The sequence below is a fragment of the Drosophila innubila genome, assembly GCF_004354385.1.
Source record: "Drosophila innubila isolate TH190305 chromosome 2R unlocalized genomic scaffold, UK_Dinn_1.0 1_C_2R, whole genome shotgun sequence".
NCBI lineage: Eukaryota > Metazoa > Arthropoda > Insecta > Diptera > Drosophilidae > Drosophila > Drosophila innubila.
In genome coordinates this window covers 1,285,209-1,304,862 of record NW_022995374.1, presented here as the reverse complement: position 1 = coordinate 1,304,862, position 19,654 = coordinate 1,285,209, and the positions used below count along the sequence as shown (strand labels likewise).

Below are 19,654 nucleotides of genomic sequence, written 5' to 3'. Positions count from 1 at the left end.
TTGTTAAATGTTTTGTTTTGGATATTATTTATTATTGCTTGAGATTTACTTTTAACTTTTGCTTAAGCTATTTATATGAATAAGTTATAGGGAAGCATTGAAATTTTATTTTTTGGTTGCTTTGGTAAATGGGACCCAAAATTTTTATTAAACTATTCAAGTTTTGATATTTAAATTGAACAAAAATTTACGATGAGTTGCTGAAAGTCTTGTTAAACGAATAGATTTAAAATATATTCTAATTTGCGATCTTGAATTAATGTTAGCTAAATTAGGCATTTGTCCCACTGTGCCTGGGGTCTATTTGGTCTTAGGGGCGTCGCCAGCTGTGTTGACGGCACAGATGAATGGCTGCTGTTTGAGTTAAGCATGAATGCTGTACGAGTACTCGTGAGTGTGTGAGTGTGTGAGTGTGTGAGTGTGTGGCCACTTACATTATTCATGCAACGTCAAGGCTGGCAAAACAAATTGATAACTTTATCGGCAAAACATGCAATGAAAATGCCAAATGGGCATCCAACAGAGTTGCTGTCTTCCCTCTCTCTCTCTCTCACTCTCTCTAGCTTAACTCTGTCTCCCTCTATTTTGCTTGAGACTGTCGTGTTATGTGTTTTGCATTTGAATGTCTCTTAGTTACACTCACTACTTAGTCACATTCTACCAAGTCTCAATGTTATGCAAACGCATTTCAAATATGCACACAAAATGTTTCCCTTTCCGCCTTATTCCTTTTTCACCACCCTTTTCACCGCTCTTTTCACCGCTCTTTTCACCGCTCTTTTCACCCATGCCTTTGGATGCTCAGTTCAGGTGTCAACTGGCGACACCTGTAAATTGTGGTCCGGCTTTTTGCTTCCTGCCGCTGCTGCGGTCAAATGAAAATTTCTCAAATATTTTGCCTTTTGTTTTATGCGCCAAAAAAAAAAGGAAAAAATAAAGAAAAGCTAAAATAAAAGCTAAATTTTGCCGGACACTGTGCAGGAAATGCCGCGAGTGTTTTGGTCAGCAAATGTTCCCAAGTCGGAAATTGTTAGCACGTTAGTTAAGTTGGTTAACGCTTTGTTGTACTTGTTGTTGTTGTTGTCGCTTTAATATTTGGTAAACACACGTGACTCGCTGATTAGACAAAGCAAAAGTGAAGGACGCTCACAGATTAAACATTAAGATACACAATATTTATTTGAAATTCTGTAGATTGTGGAGATTGTATACACTTTTATAGACAAAGTTGTTTAGCGAATTAAATGTGTTTGTTTCCCTATTTTGAAGTAAAAGAAAGCGAGATTTAAGCACAGGAAGATTTTGAAAAATTAAAAGAACATTTTGAAGTAAGCTTATTTCTTCCATATATTAAAATCATTTTTGGCTTCCAAATGGACACTTATTAAAATCGATCTCAATGGCTTTTTTTTGATGGTATACTTAATAAATACTTTTTATCAAGTTAATACATGAAAGTCGAATTAACAAATTATTATTAATTTAAATCTTTAAGTCAGCGATAATGAAAACAAAACAAAAAATAATAAATTACTTTAATTTGCTGATATTTAAAATAATAAAATATGTTAAGTTACTGATAAAATAAAGTTATATAATAATAATATCCAGAGTAGATTTTAGAGTAAATGAAATAACTTGAATATAAATATTTATTTTATAAATTATTTCAGGAAATCGCGGCGATTCTTATCAGCTTTGATAAGCACAGCGAATGGCAATCAAAAGAAGTCAAAACACGGTGAGTCATTTGAATTGTCTGTGAGAGATATTAATATATTTATACAAAATTAAAAATACACTTTATAAAATAAATTTCAAATCAACAAAAACAAAGTTAAATTAAAAACTGAAAGAATTAAAAAAAAAATAAAGTTTTGTTTCTTTTTAAGTTTTACATTTTTATATAAAACTCTTTGTCCTGACTCACTCACTGACTGACTGACCATTGCACAGACCAAACCAAAAGACTATAAACAGATTAATTTGATACGACTAAAATCTTTCATCATCTTCTCTTTTCTCTTCTTCTTTTTTATTAGACCTAAGAGCGGTTCCCTGCTGCTTTATTCCAGAAAGAAGGTGCGATACAGACGTGATGGTTACTGCTGGAAGAAGCGCAAGGATGGAAAGACAACACGCGAGGATCACATGAAATTAAAAGTACAAGGCACTGAGGTAAATTCACTCTCCCTTTCTTTTCTCCAATCCCCTGTTAGAGTTGTCGCCTGCTGGGCAATTAGTCAATTAGGCGGCTACTTCAATTGGTCAGAAGGCGTCATTGCATATTAGCCAAAAAGGAAACTGGACAAATACGGAAGTCAAAGCTTAAGTTAAGCAGCTTTTTGCTCTTCTCTCTTTTTCTCAAGGGTGTCTCATACAACGATTTTTTTTTCCTATCCCTGTTACTTTTCTTTGTGAGTTATGATTTTCCGCCGGATATATACGGAAACTAAGTTTTTTTTTTTTTTTTTGCCCTCTGGGTGTTTGTTTGTCTGCTAATGAAATAAGCTCTGCCAAGGGTTAAGCGTATTTATAATGTCTGTAGTCTGTCCGTTCGTCAGTTATTTCACTTCCTTATATATATACCCTTTAGTTGGTACTCTTTTGCCATTACAGAAGCATAAAAACAGTTGGCAATTTCACGCCAATTTTTTCTGTTTTGCTCTTGGGCAATTTCTATACGATATGCCTATTAAATATGATTAAAAAAGGGAGTTTGCATTAGCTGTATGCTTTATTCGGTCAATTTTTATTTTCTTATTTTCAAAGTTATTAAATCATCAAATCATTAAAGTTACTTTTCAATTAAAATAGTAAAATATTCACAATAAACAAATTTTGTAATTTAGATGATAATGGAAGTTTATTATCAATTTATTAAAAACAATCCACAATTAATTTTGTAATTTAGATGATAATGGCAGTTTTTTTTTATTTATTTATTTTAAATTTTTTTGGTTATAACCAATACAGTTTTTGGTGAAGACTACACCTGCACACAGGGTATATCACAGTCGAGTATTAGCAGCTTTAGCTCTCTCTCACATGTTTTAATTTTTATTTTAATACGCTGCTTGCATTTCTTTTACGAGTGTATCTATGAATTTTTTTTCACTTCGCACCAAAGACAAGTAGCTACTTGAGATTTATGCACTTGGCATACACAGCATGGGGTTTCCTTGCTGTCCGTCTGTCTGTCTGTCCGTCTGTCCGTCTGTCTCCTTACACGATAACTAATATTTATAAACGTTGAAACACTCCAGTGAAAAAAAAAAACAGGGAAAGAAAAATACAGAAAACAACAAAAAATCAGCGGCATATCGCCCAAAGACGGCGGCCAACAAATTTATCAGCGAAACCGGCAAAAGAAATGCGCAGCAACAAAAAAAAAAAAAAACGCGAAAAAAGAAAAACAACAAGAAAATATGTTGCATAACTCAAACTTGGTAGAAACATAAGAAAAAGGGTTCGATTTTTGGCACTTGTCTTTAGAGTTTTCTTTTCTTTCCATTTTTTTTCATTCCTGGTGGCGCCCCCTAGAGTGGGCGACTCGTAATTTAATTTAAGCTTTGACTCGTTGCTTTTTTATGTCTTCCAATTAAATAAAAGCGCGTACAGATTTTTCCTCTTTCTTTCTTTATCTATTTGTATATCTAAATCTATATGATTTTTTTATGATCTTGTTTGTGTTTTTTTGCCCCACAGTGCATCTATGGTTGTTATGTACACTCGGCCATATTGCCCACATTTCATCGCAGATGTTACTGGCTTTTACAGGTAGGTAACCGGGGAAAGTGTTAGAGAAGGGAAGCATTCCGTAGGTTTTACTCTGAATAACTGTAAATTCTGTCACGTTTAGAATCCGGATATTGTTTTGGTGCATTATCTGAATGTGCCATATCCGGATGATAATAAAATGGCCGTCATTGCGCCGAGCATAACACTCTGGGGCGATAAGAAGGAATGGACCAAGGAGGAGTTGGTCAGTCAACTGAAGCCTATGTGTAAGTAAATCTAATTTTCTTGATTCTTAATTTATTTGTAGTTATTTGAATTCATTTATTAATAGTATATAAATATTTTATTTTTATTAAAAAGCCTATTATTTTTTAATCAGTATCACAAGCTTTCATCAAAAATAATTTCTTTTTTTTCTCTACTTTTTTTCCATCTTTCTCTTAATTGTTATTTAGTATCTACAGTGAACTCGGATGAAGATTCGGACTCGGGAAATGATATAGAAATATCGGTAAGAAATATTAACAATGCTCTAAAAATATATTTAAATGAAAAATAATAAAATTAGAATTAATATTTTTTTTTTATATATAGTTTATTAATATACAAGAATTAATATTCTCTTTGATATATAGTTTATTAATATACAAGAATTAATATTCTCTTTGGTATAGTTTATTATTTTGAAAATGTATAGATAACGTAAAATAAAAACATACTTTTGAATATTTATTTTTCTTTTTTTACTCATGGTAAAATTATTATTTATTTGTAGACTGCAGAGACAGTGGAGTCGATTGTCTGTCAGCTGATGGAGAAGCAGCGTCTGTCGCGACAGGCGGCGTTGGTGAAGCAACTCGATTGCGGCTGTGGGGATGCAACTTGTGCCGATGGCAAGACTTGCACACACCCTGTAATGCGACGCACGGGCATATTGAAGTCGGTGTCGGAAAAGCGGGCAAATGATGCCTACAATGGACAAAATGGCACACCCAATGTTGTCGTGGCCAGCAAGGTGAGTTTTTCCGCAAGGTTTTCTTTAATTTCCTAAATCCCAAATCCATCAAAAAAATATGACAAATCTCTTATTAGACATATAAGCCCTAATCCACGGATTATCGATAAGAACGATAACAATTAGTTAAATTGAACAATTAGCTAATGATCATATTGCAATAGTTTATTTGTACGTAAATTGGTTTACCATACTCTTCCCTTGACACATTACCAAAAACTTCAAAATGTCATAACTTTGTCAAATTTCAACCGATTTCCTTCCGGATTGTCAATTTTATCATTTTTTGGATTCCATTTTCATTCTGCATCAAAATTGGAAAACCTAATTTTTCTTCCATTACTGTCAATTTTTTATACTCTTCCCTTGACACATTTCCAAAAACTTCAAAATGTCATAACTTTGTCAAATTTTAACCGATTTTCTTCCGGATTGTCAATTTTATCATTATTTGGCCTATATTTTCATTCTGCATCAAAATTGGAAAACCTAATTTTTCTTCCTTTACTGTCCATTTTTCCCATACTCTTCCCTTGACACATTACCAAAAACTTCAAAATTTAGAAAAATTTAGAAAATTTAGGAAGGACTGTTTGAAAGTTTAGTATTATTATGAAAGTTGTTGTTGGGTGTAAAGATCTTTTAATTAAATTGAGAGTTTATAAATTTCTTTTTATTTTATATCGATATCAGCATATCGATAGTCATTAATTGCTTAATCGCCTTCACTTTCAGCTCTATTCGCGTTGGTCGGAGCGTCATAGGCAAAGAGAGGCGGCATTGCATTTGGATAATCCGCACTCGCAGTTCCACAATGCCACGCAACAGTTGCCACAAGAGTCGGCAATCAAATTCCAAATCATTCCGCAGCAACAGCAGCAACAACAGCAGCAGCAACAGACAGATAACAGCAACTATCAGCAGCAATATCGTGGTGCCAATCAAATGTTGGCCACAAGAAGCAATCTGATAATACAGCAGCAGCAGCAGCAACATCAACAATATCAACAACAGCAACAACAACAGCAGCAACAACAACAGCAACAGCAACAACAACAGCAGCACTTGAACTTGCAACGTTTTGTGGCCAGTCACAATCAGAGCAATCAAAGTCATAATCATAATAACAACAGCAACAACAACAACAACAGCAGCAATACAGCACATTTAAATCATCGCCTGCAAATTGCCAATACAACAATAACAGCAACAACAAGAGAGGCGGCAGCAGCTGCTGCAGCTGCAACAACAACAACAATTGCCTCAAATATCATGGATACAGAACTAATTGAAAATCCGGCCACAAAAATAAGCCACAACAGCAATAACAGCAGTAAGCAATTAACAGCAATAATAACAACAGCAGCAGCAGCAGCAGCAACAACAACAACAAGAGACACTGCAACAGCAACAGCAACACAAACAAACAACGAATTAAATATCGTAAATAATAATGGAAGCAGCAATAACTTTGTATACAATCAACAGCAGCAACAACAAGTGAATGCTGTTAGCAGCAACAACAACAACAGTCAGCAGCAGCATTATTATAAATTGCAACAGACAACAACAACAGCAGCAGCAGCAACAACAACCCCCAACAACAATATGCAACCCCCAGTTGAAGCCATGTGCATGTCACCAGAGCATCAACTGAGCAGCGGGGGCAGCAACAACAGCAGCAACAACAGCAACAGCAATAGCAATCACCTCAGAGCAACAGCAACAACGTCTTCCGCTGGCAACACTCCTTCCACGTCAGCAACCACATCCACCTCGAGTTCCTTACAGTCGATTATCGATGGCAATCAGCAGCAACAAATTTCAACCTCACCAGCAACAACAACAACAACATCAGCAGCTGCAGCAGCAGCAACATCAGCCACAGCAGCAACAACAGCAACAACAAATTGTGATTATTTAATGAGCTCCAATGCGCTCGCTGAGGTGAGTGTTTTGAGTGTTTTCGAATGTGAATAATTGAGTGTGAATGCGAGTGTGAGTGCGAGTTATGTGTCTTGTGGTTAAACCGCAAGTCAACTGCATTTATTGTATTTATGTTGATTAAATTTTCCACAGTTACTTAGTAGCTGTTCTGAATTTTGAATGATTCATTTTCCATTTCTTTTAAAAAGAAATGGCTTAAAAAATATTACTTACATATACATAAATTTCATTTAATAATTTCAAAATTATAATTAAACTTCCAAAGTTGTTCAAAAAATATGAAGGATTTTTACTTAATGATAAATATCTTTTTTTTATTGAAAAATTTTTTCTTTCTTTTATTCAAAATCAAGAACAACACTTAATATTAAATAACTTTTTCCGTATTAAAAATTTTTAAAAATATTGCTCGATAAACAATAATTTTATTTAATTTTCAACTAAAAATATTGTAGTGAAACTTTACAATTTTTTTTGAAGGTATCCATGTCTTTTATTTTTTATTTTCAGTTAGAAAATTATCAAGTTAAAGAGAGACTTTTATTTACATATAATATTATAAAATAAAATTTAACTTTAACTAAATTTTGTAATATTAAAATAAAATCCTTAAAGGACACAAAAGTGAAAAATAACTTTAATTTAGATTTTTAACATACAAATTTAAATAAAAATATTTGCAAAAAAAATAATCTAATAATTTCTAATAGCCTAAAAACTATTAATTTTATAATTTATTTCATTTTGATATTTGTTTTTTTATTTAAAAACAGATAAAAGTTTGAAAGAATTTAAAAATTTCCTTAACCATTTTTATTTGCTTCACAGCTGGAGTTGGGCGAGCAGCAACAGCAACATCAACAGCAGACAACAAGGAGCTACAACAGCAATAACAACAACAACAACAACAACAGCAACAACAGCGTCAACAATCAGGCTACGGCCAACATACATAATGGTTGTGCAAACTTTAGTGCTTCCAGTGATAACAGCAGCCAAATTAGCGCCAGCGATGACAGCAACTTTGGCGCCAACAACAGCAACAGCAACAACAATCAGAGCAACAACAACAGCAGCAACAACAACAACGAAGAAGAAACACCAACGGAAACGTTGAGTTTCTTCAATGAAACTTTAGATCTCTCTCATGAAGATATACAACGTACACTTATAGCCAATATGCCGTACAACAACAACAACAGCAACAATGCAACAACGACAACAGCAACTGCAGCAGCAACAGCAAAAACTACAGCAGCAGCAACAACAGCAACAACTGAACAGCAACAACAACAACAGGCAATCAATGTAGAATCCCCTCAAGCTGAGGATGAAGACACCGCCGATGTCTTTGCCAATTTGGATGCATTTGATATGCTCGTCGAATTTCCGGAACTCGATTTGGATGATAAGCAGGCATTGAACAACACTGCTTTGGAACAGGAGCAACATCATGGCCAGAATTTGCAATCCTCATATTTAGATTCATCACATTCATCACAAACTCAACGAAAGCTGCTCAACATTTGTGATTTTAGTCCCGAATGGTCCTACACTGAGGGCGGTGTTAAGGTCCTTGTCGCAGGTCCTTGGACAAGTGATGGCGGCTGTTATACGGTTCTATTTGACGCTCAACCTGTGCCCACGGTGCTCGTTCAAGAGGGCGTTCTCCGTTGCTATTGCCCCGCCCATGAGGCAGGTTTGGTCACACTGCAAGTGGCATGCGGCGGTTTCTTGGTCTCCAGCTCAGCAATGTTCGAGTATAAGCTCTCACTGCTCGCCGATGCTCCCTTCGATGCCAGCAGCTCCAACGATTGCCTCTACAAGTTCACGCTCCTCAATCGTCTCTCCACCATCGACGAGAAACTGCAGCTCAAAGTGGAGAATGAACTGGCGGTAAGTATTGTAGAATAAACTCAACTTTTTTTCTCGCTAATCTCAGGAAATATATCATGCCAAATCCCAAGGCTCACCAGTTTCAACCTGTCATAACTTCATTAAAAATAATCCAATTTTCAAGCGGAATATCATTTTGATCAAGATTTGGCCTCTAAATTGTTTATGCATTTAAATTTTGTTCATCTAGAAAATTTTATATTTTTTCGATCCTAAGCCATCTATCATACAATTTTCCATACCTACCCCTTGACATTTTTTCAAAAACTTTGACCTCGCATAACTCTGCCAAAAATAAAACGAATTTTAAGCGGAATTACATTTTGATCATGATTTGGCCTCTAAAATTATTCTGTATTTAAATTTTTATCATCTAGAAAATTTGATATTTTTTCGATCCTAAGCCATCTATCACTCAATTTTCCATACATACCTCTTGACATTTTTTCAAAAACTTTGACCTCGCATAACTCTGCCAAAAATAAACCGATTTTTAAGCGGAATGTCATTTTGTACATGATTTGACCTCTACATTCGTTCAGCATTTAAATTTGTTTCATCTAAAAAATTTCATTTTTTTTCGACCCTAGGCCATCTATCATCCAATTTTCCATACCTATCCCTTGACATTTTTTTAAAAACTTTGATCTCTCATAACTTCATCAAAAATAATCAGATTTTCAAGCAGAATATCATTTTGATCATGATTTGGCCTCTAAATTGATTCTGCATTTAAATTTTGTTCATCTAGAAAATTTGATATTTTTTCGGTCCTAAGCCATCTATCATAAAATTTTCGATACATTGACATTTTTCTAAAACTTTTCGATGTCATTTTGTGCATACATTCATTCGGCATTATTAAACTCGTTAAACAAATTTAACAAAATTTTGATAGTTTTCGATATAATGTCAAGGGGAAAAAGTATAGAAAAATTGATAGTGAAACAAAAAAAATTGCATTCTCCAATTTTGATGCAGAATCAAAATAGAGGCCAAATAATGATGAAATTGATATTCCGCAAGAAAATCGGTTAAGATTCGACAAAGTTATGAAAGTTTGATTATCTGAAATTGTTTCAAGGGGAAAAGTGTGAATAAGGAACAGTTTTTAATTTTTCAATATTCTTCTGTAGACGGATCAGACAGCACTTTATCTGGAGCCCAATTTCGAGGAGAAACTCGTAGCCTATTGTCACCGGCTGATGAAACACGCCTGGAACACACCGAGCACCGTTGCCAGCTGGAGTGTTGGACTTCGGGGCATGACATTGCTCCATTTGGCAGCTGCACTTGGATATGCCAAGTTGGTGGGTGCCATGCTCAATTGGCGTGCCGAGAATCCACATATCATACTCGAAACGGAGCTGGATGCACTCAGTCAGGATGTGCACGGATTTACACCATTGGCCTGGGCCTGTGTGCGTGGACATTTGGAGTGCACCATGTTGCTCTACAAATGGAATCACAATGCGCTGAAGATCAAGACACAGGCACAACAAACACCTCTGGATTTGGCCAGTCTCAAGGGCCACAAACAATTGTTATCACAACTCTGTCGCATGGAGCGGGAGCGTTGTCGCAAACCTCATCCACGTGGAGGTCTCGCAAATCTCTCCATGAACCTGGCCAATGAGACGGCCTCTGAGGATCCCAACTACAGTGTCTACGAATTGGAATTTCAGCGCAGACACGACGGTGTCTTCCTGCGTCCTTCCGTTGCTTTACACAGGTGAGAAACGATTTTCTAAATTTCAAAATATTCAAATTTGCCACAGAACTCAAAGCGTTCACACTACAATTTTCAAATTTTCGAAATTGTAAAAGTTTTTTTTACAAAACCGGAATAGCTTTGGCGACTTTTTTCATGTATTCTTAAATCCAATATTTAAAGTCAAAATATTCACAGTATTTAGTAAATATTTTAAAATATTCTAAAAAGTTTAAATTTTAAAGCAAAACATTTTCCTATTTTTTGATACTGTCCTATACTAAAAAATATTTTGAAATGCATCTATCGGTGACAAACGATTTTCTAAGTTTCAAAGTATTCAAATTTGCAACAGAACTCAAAGCATTCACACTACAATTTTCAATATTTCGAAATTGTCAAAGTTTTTTTTACAAAACCGGAATAGCTTTGGCGAATTTTTTCATGTATTATAAAATCCAATATTTAAAGTCAAAATATTCAGAGTATTTAGTAAATATTTTAAATTATTCGAAAAAGTTTAAATTTTAAAGCAAAAAATTTTCCTATTTTTTGATACTGTCCTATACTTATTTTGAAATGCATCGTATCGGTGAGAAACGATTTTCTAAATTGCAAAATATTCAAATTTGCAACAGAACTCAAAGCATTCACAATACAATATTCAAATTTTCGAAATTGTCAAAGTTTTTTTTCAAAACCGGAATAGCTTTGTCGAATTTTTTCATGTATTCTAAAATCCAATATTTAAAGTCAAAATATTCACAGTATTTAGAAAATATTTAAAAATATTCTAAAAAGTTTAAATTCGAAAGCAAAACATTTTTCTAATTTTTGATACTGTTCTACACTAAAAAATATATCTAAGGAAATATTACTACATTAATAGTATATATTAAATTATTTTACAAATAATATGTTACCTACAATTTTGAATAGGCTCTTTTTTGACTAGAATTCTATGAGAATATTTTCCGTTTCTGTTTTGCAGTAATCAAAGTCCGCCCAATAACAACAGTCGCTACTCGAAGCGTTCCTCAATCGACAGTGGTATCAATATGGATATGCGCAGCAAATCCGGCAAACCTTTAGCTCGACTTCATGGGTAAGCGATTAGTAGATATGTCTTAATACAGTCGATATATTAAATATCTTGCATTTTAGCAACTTTGATGGACATGATAATTATGCATTGGGCGTGGACTCGCCATTGGATTCGCTTTCCGGCAATAATTGCTCGGGATTATTGTCACCGTTGCGTAAAATGGACTTTGCATTGTGTAAGTATTAAAGAATAACCCGAAAAAAGGAAGAAAATATTGTTATTTGTTGCCGACAAGTGCTTAAATACCTCTCGCTAAAATTAACAACCAGGCGAGGTATCCACGGGCGAGTCGAGTCCCATACAAGCAATCGATAAAGATATCGATTGCATCGATGACAATTCGACGAGTGTAACCGATGACACCATTAATAATGAGCTCAACGATGCCGTTGTAGGTCAGTGAAGGCCAACTTAATCCTTCTGTATATCGTATATCGTAAATCGTATATCGTATATCGTAACTGTGCACTCGATTATCGAGTCCCCATCAAATCTAATGCATATGTGTATAGCTAACAAACATAAAACTAAACTGAACTAATCTTAACAAAATTTAACTCAACTAAACTTAACTAAACTAAATTAAACTATTTTATGGCTGTCTGTCAATGTTGTTGTTCGTTGCTCGCTGTTGTCGTTGTTGTTGTTGTTGCATACTTGTATTATACACACACCACGACACACACGCACACACACAAACACTTAAACACACACATTTTGTAAATACATTTCAAAGTCTAATAATCAGAGATAGTAATGATTACATATACTTTTTTATGTAAATCATAAGACACTAATTATTTATTGATGTTAAAAAATATCAATAAATAATTTTTATTTATGTTTATTTAAAAAAAGGTTGATAAATAATTTGTTTTACATAAAATATAAAAAATATAAAAACTATTTATTCTTTTTTTATTTAAGTTCACAAAGTTTCAGTGTGCCTGTTTCTTATTTAGTGACCTCAAAAAAATGTGAGAATATTGAATTATGCTTTAAACTTAAAAAAAAAAAAATAGAAAAAGCTATTATGAAATTTTTTTTATTTGTTATACACTAATAATATTTTAAGGACCTATAATTATAATTTAAAATTTTTTAATATAAAAAAAATTAAAATTAAGTAAACATGCAAATTATTACCAAAAATATAAAAAAATGCATTTGTTAAAAATTAAAATGTGAGTTTACTGATACCAAAATAATGTAATAAGATTATTATTTTTTTTTAAAGCTAGTGTATTTTAATAAGAAAAGAGTTGCTATATTTTTTTTATATAAAAAGTGAGAATAAAAGCTTGTCTAGTTTCTAGAATACCCTATCGAAAATGAGTTTATTTATGATTTTTTAAATTTTAAACTCATACCTCGAATTGTTTATCCTAATGATTAATTTCTATGTAAATTTTCCTGTTCCCATGTGGAATTCTATTGCTATAAATGTGTATGTGTGTGTGAGCGTGTGTGTGTGTGTATGAATATGCATATAATATGGAAAGTATTTATAAACATGTTCATATTCTTGTCAAATACTTATTCGTATGATTAGAAACTAATCGCAAGTGTGTGTGTTTTTATCGATGTACTACACAGCCAACCGATTTAATTAACAATTAACTAAGCTAAACTACATAATTAACTAACTATCACTCATGCCGCATAACGCTGTAAATATGTCCAAAATGTACTCTACTCTGTTGTAAATAATTTAATACAAAACACAAGTGTGTGTCGGATTCTCTAAGAGGCACAACAACAAAACACAATCCATGTAAACATTCAGCGAGGGCAGATTGAATAATAGTTACTTAACTAACTCACAAATTTAAAGTAAAAGAACTGCGATTTTATTGGCATATATTTTTTTTTTATATAATTAACAAATTCTTTAAAAATTTATTTTATGCTTTTTTATTTAATTTTAAAGTTAATTTAATGCAATTCAACAAATATCTTACATTTTGTCAAATATATCAAAAATTTTGAAGAGATTTGTAAAACACAACTGTATGATTTTGAATATAAAACTTTTATAATATATTTTTTTGGGAAATTTAAGTAACTTGTTGAGCTGCCCTCGTTATCTACTCTAAGTGGTGTGCTTGTCTCAATGTATATTTATGCTGTTAATACGAATACTTATCACAGATCAGCATTCTGTAGAGTCGTTCATGTAATTGTCGTTCATTATTTTCGAATTTGGATTATTTTCATTTGTTTTTGGACTATTTACAGGGGATTCGGATGCCAAGGTGCTGACGCTGGCGGAGCACATCATTGCAGCGATGCCAGAGAGGATTAAGGTGAGTTGAGTTCAATCTTTATATATAAAACTGTGTGTCCTGACTGATATTCGTGCAGTCCAAACGGTAAGAGCTAGAAGGCTGAAATTTTGGCTAAACATAGCTGAGACAAATGCATCATAAATATAAATGTTTTAATAATTACTTTTTCAGAACGAAGCTGATGAGATGATGGTCTTGGGCAGTCCGCTCACTGAACCGCTCACCTCGGAGTCATCGGCTTTAACGGATAGCTTTATGGATCCTTTGCTGGACTCGCTGCCGAATACGCATTTCGATAGCGACTTTAGCTTTGATTTTCACGATCACAGCTATCGTTATCACGATGTCAGCACTCCCTGTTCCAGTCTAAGTCCGGCTAGCTCGGGTCCATTGCAATCTCCAGCCAGCTATTCTATACTGGGCACAGATCCCTCTGTCAGTTCGCCGAGTCCGCCGCCATCGACGAAGCAACTAACAGAATTCCTGCATGCCTCGAGTATTTCACAATATCCCTTCGAGGCGGACTTTTCGAAACTAACGTTAACCGACACCGAGCAGAGGGAATTATACGAAGCAGCCAAGTGCATACAGAAAGCCTATCGATCCTACAAAGGACGCCAGAAGTTGGAAGAGCAGAACAAGGAGCGCACAGCCGCCATTGTTATTCAGAATTATTATCGGCGCTATAAGCAGTACGCCTACTACAGGCAGATGACAAATGCCGCCTTGGTTATCCAACACGGTTATCGCTCCTATCGCCGGAACAAGCGCTTCAAGAAGTCCCAGCACACTACGAGCGGACTGGGAATGGGCATGGGACTGGTAACTGGCAGTGATCATGGCAGCGTTAGCAGCAACTCACAGTGCCTGTCCAGCTTCTATGATCACTACAAGCAGGATCAGCAGCAGCAGCAGCAGATCGACCTGAGCTCACAGCCCAGCACGCCCAAGGAGACGAGTCCATCAGGTCCCTTGAAGTAAGTACTTGATTCACGGATTGCAAATTGGAGTTGAGAATTTTAAAAAATCAAACCCTATGGAGATTGGCTGTACAACTGATAAAATCCCAGAAGATAAAACATTTTTATAAGCAATTAATTTAAAAATTAAATAAATTGAATTTTAAATATATGATAAAATCCCAGAAGATAAAACATTTTTACTATCAATTAATTTAAAAATTAAATAAATTGAATTTTAAATAACTGATAAAATCCCAGAAGATAAAACATTTTTATAAGCAATTCATTTTAAAATTAAATAAATTGAATATTAAATATATGATAAAATCCCAGAAGATTAATAATTTTTATAAGCAATTTATTTTAAAATTAAATGAATTGAGTTTTAAATATATAATAGAACCCCAGAAGATATAACATTTTTATAAGCAATTCTTTTTTAAAATTTAATAAATTGAGTTTTAAATAAATTTAAAAACTTATTCCATTTCAATTTAAAACCAAAAAGTATATACAAAAAGTGGTTTTCTTTCTGGAACGCTTTTCCATTATTGCATTTCAATTTAAAACCATAAACTATACAAAAAATCTTTCTGGAAATCTTTTTTCCATAATTTATTTTCTTAATAAAACTTGTAATTTTAATTAAAAATTAGTTATCATTAAAAATTAATATTTTATTATAACTTCATATTTTCTATAAATTCATATTTATTATATTATTTTATTATATTTATAATATTATATTCATATTTTATTATAACTTCATATTCTAAAAATTCATATTTATTTGCTGTATATATTTTCTAGGCGCACTTATTCGCAGTCTACACAGAATCAGGCTGCACGCAAAATACAACAGTTCATGAGACAATCACGCATCAAGTAAGTAACTTTAACTAAGTCTAAGTTGAGTATAATCTTTATACATAAATCGAAGTTTTGTGAGCCTAAAATAAATGTGAATCGATTTTCCATGCTAGCATTTGGGATAGCAACTTGATGACCTTGGTAAGATGACAGCTGAGAGTGTAGTTATTCAACTTGTAGTTTTATTTATTTTCATTTAAATAAATTAATTTAAAGAGATACTAATTGGTATAAACTTTATTGATTCATAGACTACAGAGAGAGCGAGCCGAAAAAGAGAAGCTGGTGCACCAACGCAGGGCGGAATACCTTCAAAACTTGCAGTTTCAAGGGCAGCAGGAAATGTTAATTTGCCATAGTGAAAATGGGTAAATTTTAATAATAAATGCACTCATTTTAAAATAATTTTAAACCAAGAATTTCTTGATTTTTATAGCAATCAGCAGCTGCTGGAACAGATGCAATCCAATCAATGAGCGCAACTTGCAACTGAGTGAACTTTAACTTAATATCTAAGAATCGAGATAAAACTATGTTCAATAAGAATTTATTAATAGCTTTAACAACTGAGTGAAACTTTCTACTTTCATAATAATTGTTTATTAAGACACACACCAGCACCTCTTGTAGTGGAACTTTGTTTCTTACTCCGTATATCTAGAACAGTATATACCCATATACAAATATATATATATATGATTATACAGATACAGATATAATTAGTAGCAAGATTTGCACTTTTATTCATTTGCATAACGAATTTTAACATATACTATATGCATGTAATAACTATGAAACTTTTTCGACTCTTTTTTTTGAAAATGAAAACGAAAACGAATTCTGTAATTTAAATTGAAATTAAAACTTTGTAGTTTATAGATTTTATATACTATATATATCTTCGGAAAGAAGAGAGAGCTCCAAGCAGTTAAAGAACTAACTACTTTTCCATTTGTCAACTCAAAAGAACTTATTAACGAAGCCTTCGAAAAAACAAAACTTTTTAACTCCAAGTGTAGTGAAATATACGATTAAAATATATAAAAATATAAATAATATATTATATCAATATTAAACAAATAGTTACATTTGTATATAATTAGGTATAATTGAACTTCTAACTAAATACTATAACTATAATTATATGCTAGTCTATTTAAATGTATTATCTGCGAACTAAGCTTGTTTCTAAAACAGCCCGTCAGCCTGTATCAAAAATATATATGGTATCTAAAGCATTAATTCTCGATTTTATAATACACTATCTATAGTAATATTAACTGACTAAAAGCTCAGCTCTATTGTCCAAATGTTGTTGTTGATTTCTAAAATCGGAGCCAGCTGTAGATACATATGTTTATCATGTTAAAAACACTACTAGTTGACTCTTTTTTTTGTGTTTATTTTAACTATATAAGTACTTTAAAATGCTATGCTAATTTGTTCAACACAAGTACTTAAATCCAATGTGTTTTTGTAGCCTAGCAATAAATATAGATAAAAGAAAGAAAATAAAATGAAATAAATCCCTATGCTCGCCAATATTAATGCATGCAAATAGAAAAAAGCGTAAATGGCTGAAATTAAATAATTGTTCAACTTTAAGCTGGCCTGCTAAATGCAATAATAATAATAATACTAGTTAATATATAGCGCCGGTTGAACACGAAACATTTTTCAAACTAAATGTAACAATACAAGAATTTTTGTAAATTATTTTTGTCCGTCCACATTGTTAGCTTTCATAAAACATAACAAGTAAATAAACAAACAAATATACACGATTATATACAATATAATTAAACTGCATATACCAAATAGTGAGAGTCACTTTTTAAGTAGTCATAACTAACATTTATTGGCTGAAATATATAAATATTGTATAATTGGTTCTGAAGATCGTTTAGCTAAAAGATAACTCGGAACCTCGGCATAAAAGTACATACAATTTATATAGACATACCTCCAGCACAAGCCTCAGACATCAGATAAAAAATATGGAACAGATCATTGTCGTATAAGACAGTATGACAGAGAGAAATACACTTTGATTTCTTGAAAATTGTATCAAATTAAATTCATTTTCAAAGCACACTTGTTGATGGCGAAAAACGTAGCCAATTTTAGAACTATGCAATTGTTAACTACTCGTATTTAACTATTAACTATGTTTAAACTTATTTGCACTACTCTCTTCACTTTAATTGCATTTTTTCCTCTCCTCGTTTTGTATGTTCTAAACAACTTCTTATTATGTACTTATGTATTAATTGATACTAATCTGAAATGAAGACTAAAAAGATTTCTCTACTTAATGACTTATAAAAATTGCAATCAATTTTAGGGCAAATTAAAAAAAATGTGACGCTCGTTTTGTTACTCGTTAGTCAGAGTGTAAAAAAAAGCGATTTGCAATATTTGCACATATTTGCATATATATATAAATACTATATATATCTATACTTAATACAACTACACTCACACACACAGCAGTCACCATACCTGAGTGTGTTTAAACTCTATAGTCTAAAAACTGAAAACATAAATAAATGAAGAAAAATGCCAAAAGGCAAAGAAAAACTTAAAGTACCTTAAGCCAATTGGCACTAAAACTAAAAACTAAAATCTAATAACAAATTAATTATAATACAAAAAAAAAAAAAAACTATATACTATCATAAAATTACAACTATCGTAAATTAGTACATCAATATTTACAGGTTAACACTGAATTATGAAAGCCCTTACTAGTTTTCTTAGAACTTCTTTTTCAACTGTTTTTAAGGCATGACTATAAACACTTTAAAAAAACAAAAAACACAACACCAATTGTTGATATTCGATAAATTTTATACTTGCAATTTATTATAGCTAAAGTAACGTAAATATTTGGTAGTCACATATCTGTTTGGACAATTGGAGACACTTTCCAAGGAAATAATAAAACATGTTGTATAACTTCTCCAACTCTAAAAATCTTGCAATGTCAAAATGAAACACTAAACACTAAACACCAAATACTACTTAATAATTATGTTGTTTAATTCGATATGAATTTCGCACCAGACTTAGAAGATGAAACTGTTAACTCAACTCTTATGTCACCAAACAGCGTAACCTTTTTATTAAATATTATTATATACCAACAAATAAAACGAAAAATAATAAAAAAAAAAAAAAAAATACCCTAACCAAAATATTCAAACATATAACTATATACCTATAAATATATACTTATACATATATATCGAAATTTAAATATACAAAAACAGCAACAACAAGATGAATGAAGATTAACGTTGTTAAATAAACGTATTACGTATTATTATATGAATGCTATATTGTAAAACGACTTTCCAGTTTATGTAAAATTGTAATTACATTCAATAAAGTTTAATTCAACACTTTAGTTGAACTAAATGTCTTGTCTACGTTCTTAGCACAGTCTCAGTTTTTCCAGAATTACAAAAATTCCTTGCGTCCTGTCACACCTACAATTAAAAAAAGATGTCTCTGAGTTGCCTTCAAACCAATTAGTAATCAATTTGTCTCAACTGGCGCCAGCTATTATCAATTAATCCTTTTTCTTAGCCCTCTTCTCTTTTCGTTTATCTTCTTTTCTCTTTTTTACCCTTAGCCGGGTGAAAGTATGCCACATGTGGCGATAAGATGTTTTACCTGAGCCTGCAACAGCTGCAAAACAATTTTCTGTTTCCACTTAGGGCTCAATTAACACTTAAAACCTGGCTGGTTGGCATTTTTGTCAGTTTAGCTTATTTACTGCTAGATCTAGCGTAGTTTCAAATATTTAAAAAAAAATTTTAACTATTTTCTTAAGCATATATTTATTTATAAGTACTTTATTGTTTTATTTTTTTATAAATATTTTAAATCTACCTTATTGCAACTGTCAAATTTCAAACAATACTGTTGAATGTGCATCTTTTTGTCTGTCTGTCTGTCTGTCTGTCTGTCTGTCTGTCGAATGCCACGCCTCCTGGCGTTGTTAAATAATTATGAATAGAATGCCAAATGCCATTGCAATGTTAATGAATGCTCAACCTTTGGCAAATCTGTAATTGGATGCTGATGAACTGACGCTCAAAGCCTTCCTGTCTG

The 19,654-nt window shown here is 32.5% G+C and overlaps 1 protein-coding gene across 1 annotated transcript in view; it reads left to right on the top strand.

The window, feature by feature from the left end:
• Positions 1–18,955, top strand: part of LOC117783070 — a 61,525-nt gene extending 42,570 nt beyond the window's left edge. Inside the window, exons 5-21 of the mRNA XM_034620247.1 lie at positions 1,674–1,741; positions 2,043–2,178; positions 3,709–3,780; positions 3,863–4,007; positions 4,197–4,252; positions 4,517–4,756; positions 5,492–6,703; positions 7,532–8,599; positions 9,736–10,331; positions 11,302–11,415; positions 11,475–11,590; positions 11,685–11,810; positions 13,654–13,721; positions 13,875–14,680; positions 15,476–15,550; positions 15,787–15,903; positions 15,972–18,955. Of these exons, the coding sequence (XP_034476138.1) occupies positions 1,674–1,741; positions 2,043–2,178; positions 3,709–3,780; positions 3,863–4,007; positions 4,197–4,252; positions 4,517–4,756; positions 5,492–6,703; positions 7,532–8,599; positions 9,736–10,331; positions 11,302–11,415; positions 11,475–11,590; positions 11,685–11,810; positions 13,654–13,721; positions 13,875–14,680; positions 15,476–15,550; positions 15,787–15,903; positions 15,972–16,011 (5,055 nt within the window). The 3' untranslated portion in view covers positions 16,012–18,955. The remainder of the gene's footprint in view (positions 1–1,673; positions 1,742–2,042; positions 2,179–3,708; positions 3,781–3,862; positions 4,008–4,196; positions 4,253–4,516; positions 4,757–5,491; positions 6,704–7,531; positions 8,600–9,735; positions 10,332–11,301; positions 11,416–11,474; positions 11,591–11,684; positions 11,811–13,653; positions 13,722–13,874; positions 14,681–15,475; positions 15,551–15,786; positions 15,904–15,971) is intronic.
• The last annotated feature ends 699 nt before the right edge of the window (positions 18,956–19,654 follow it).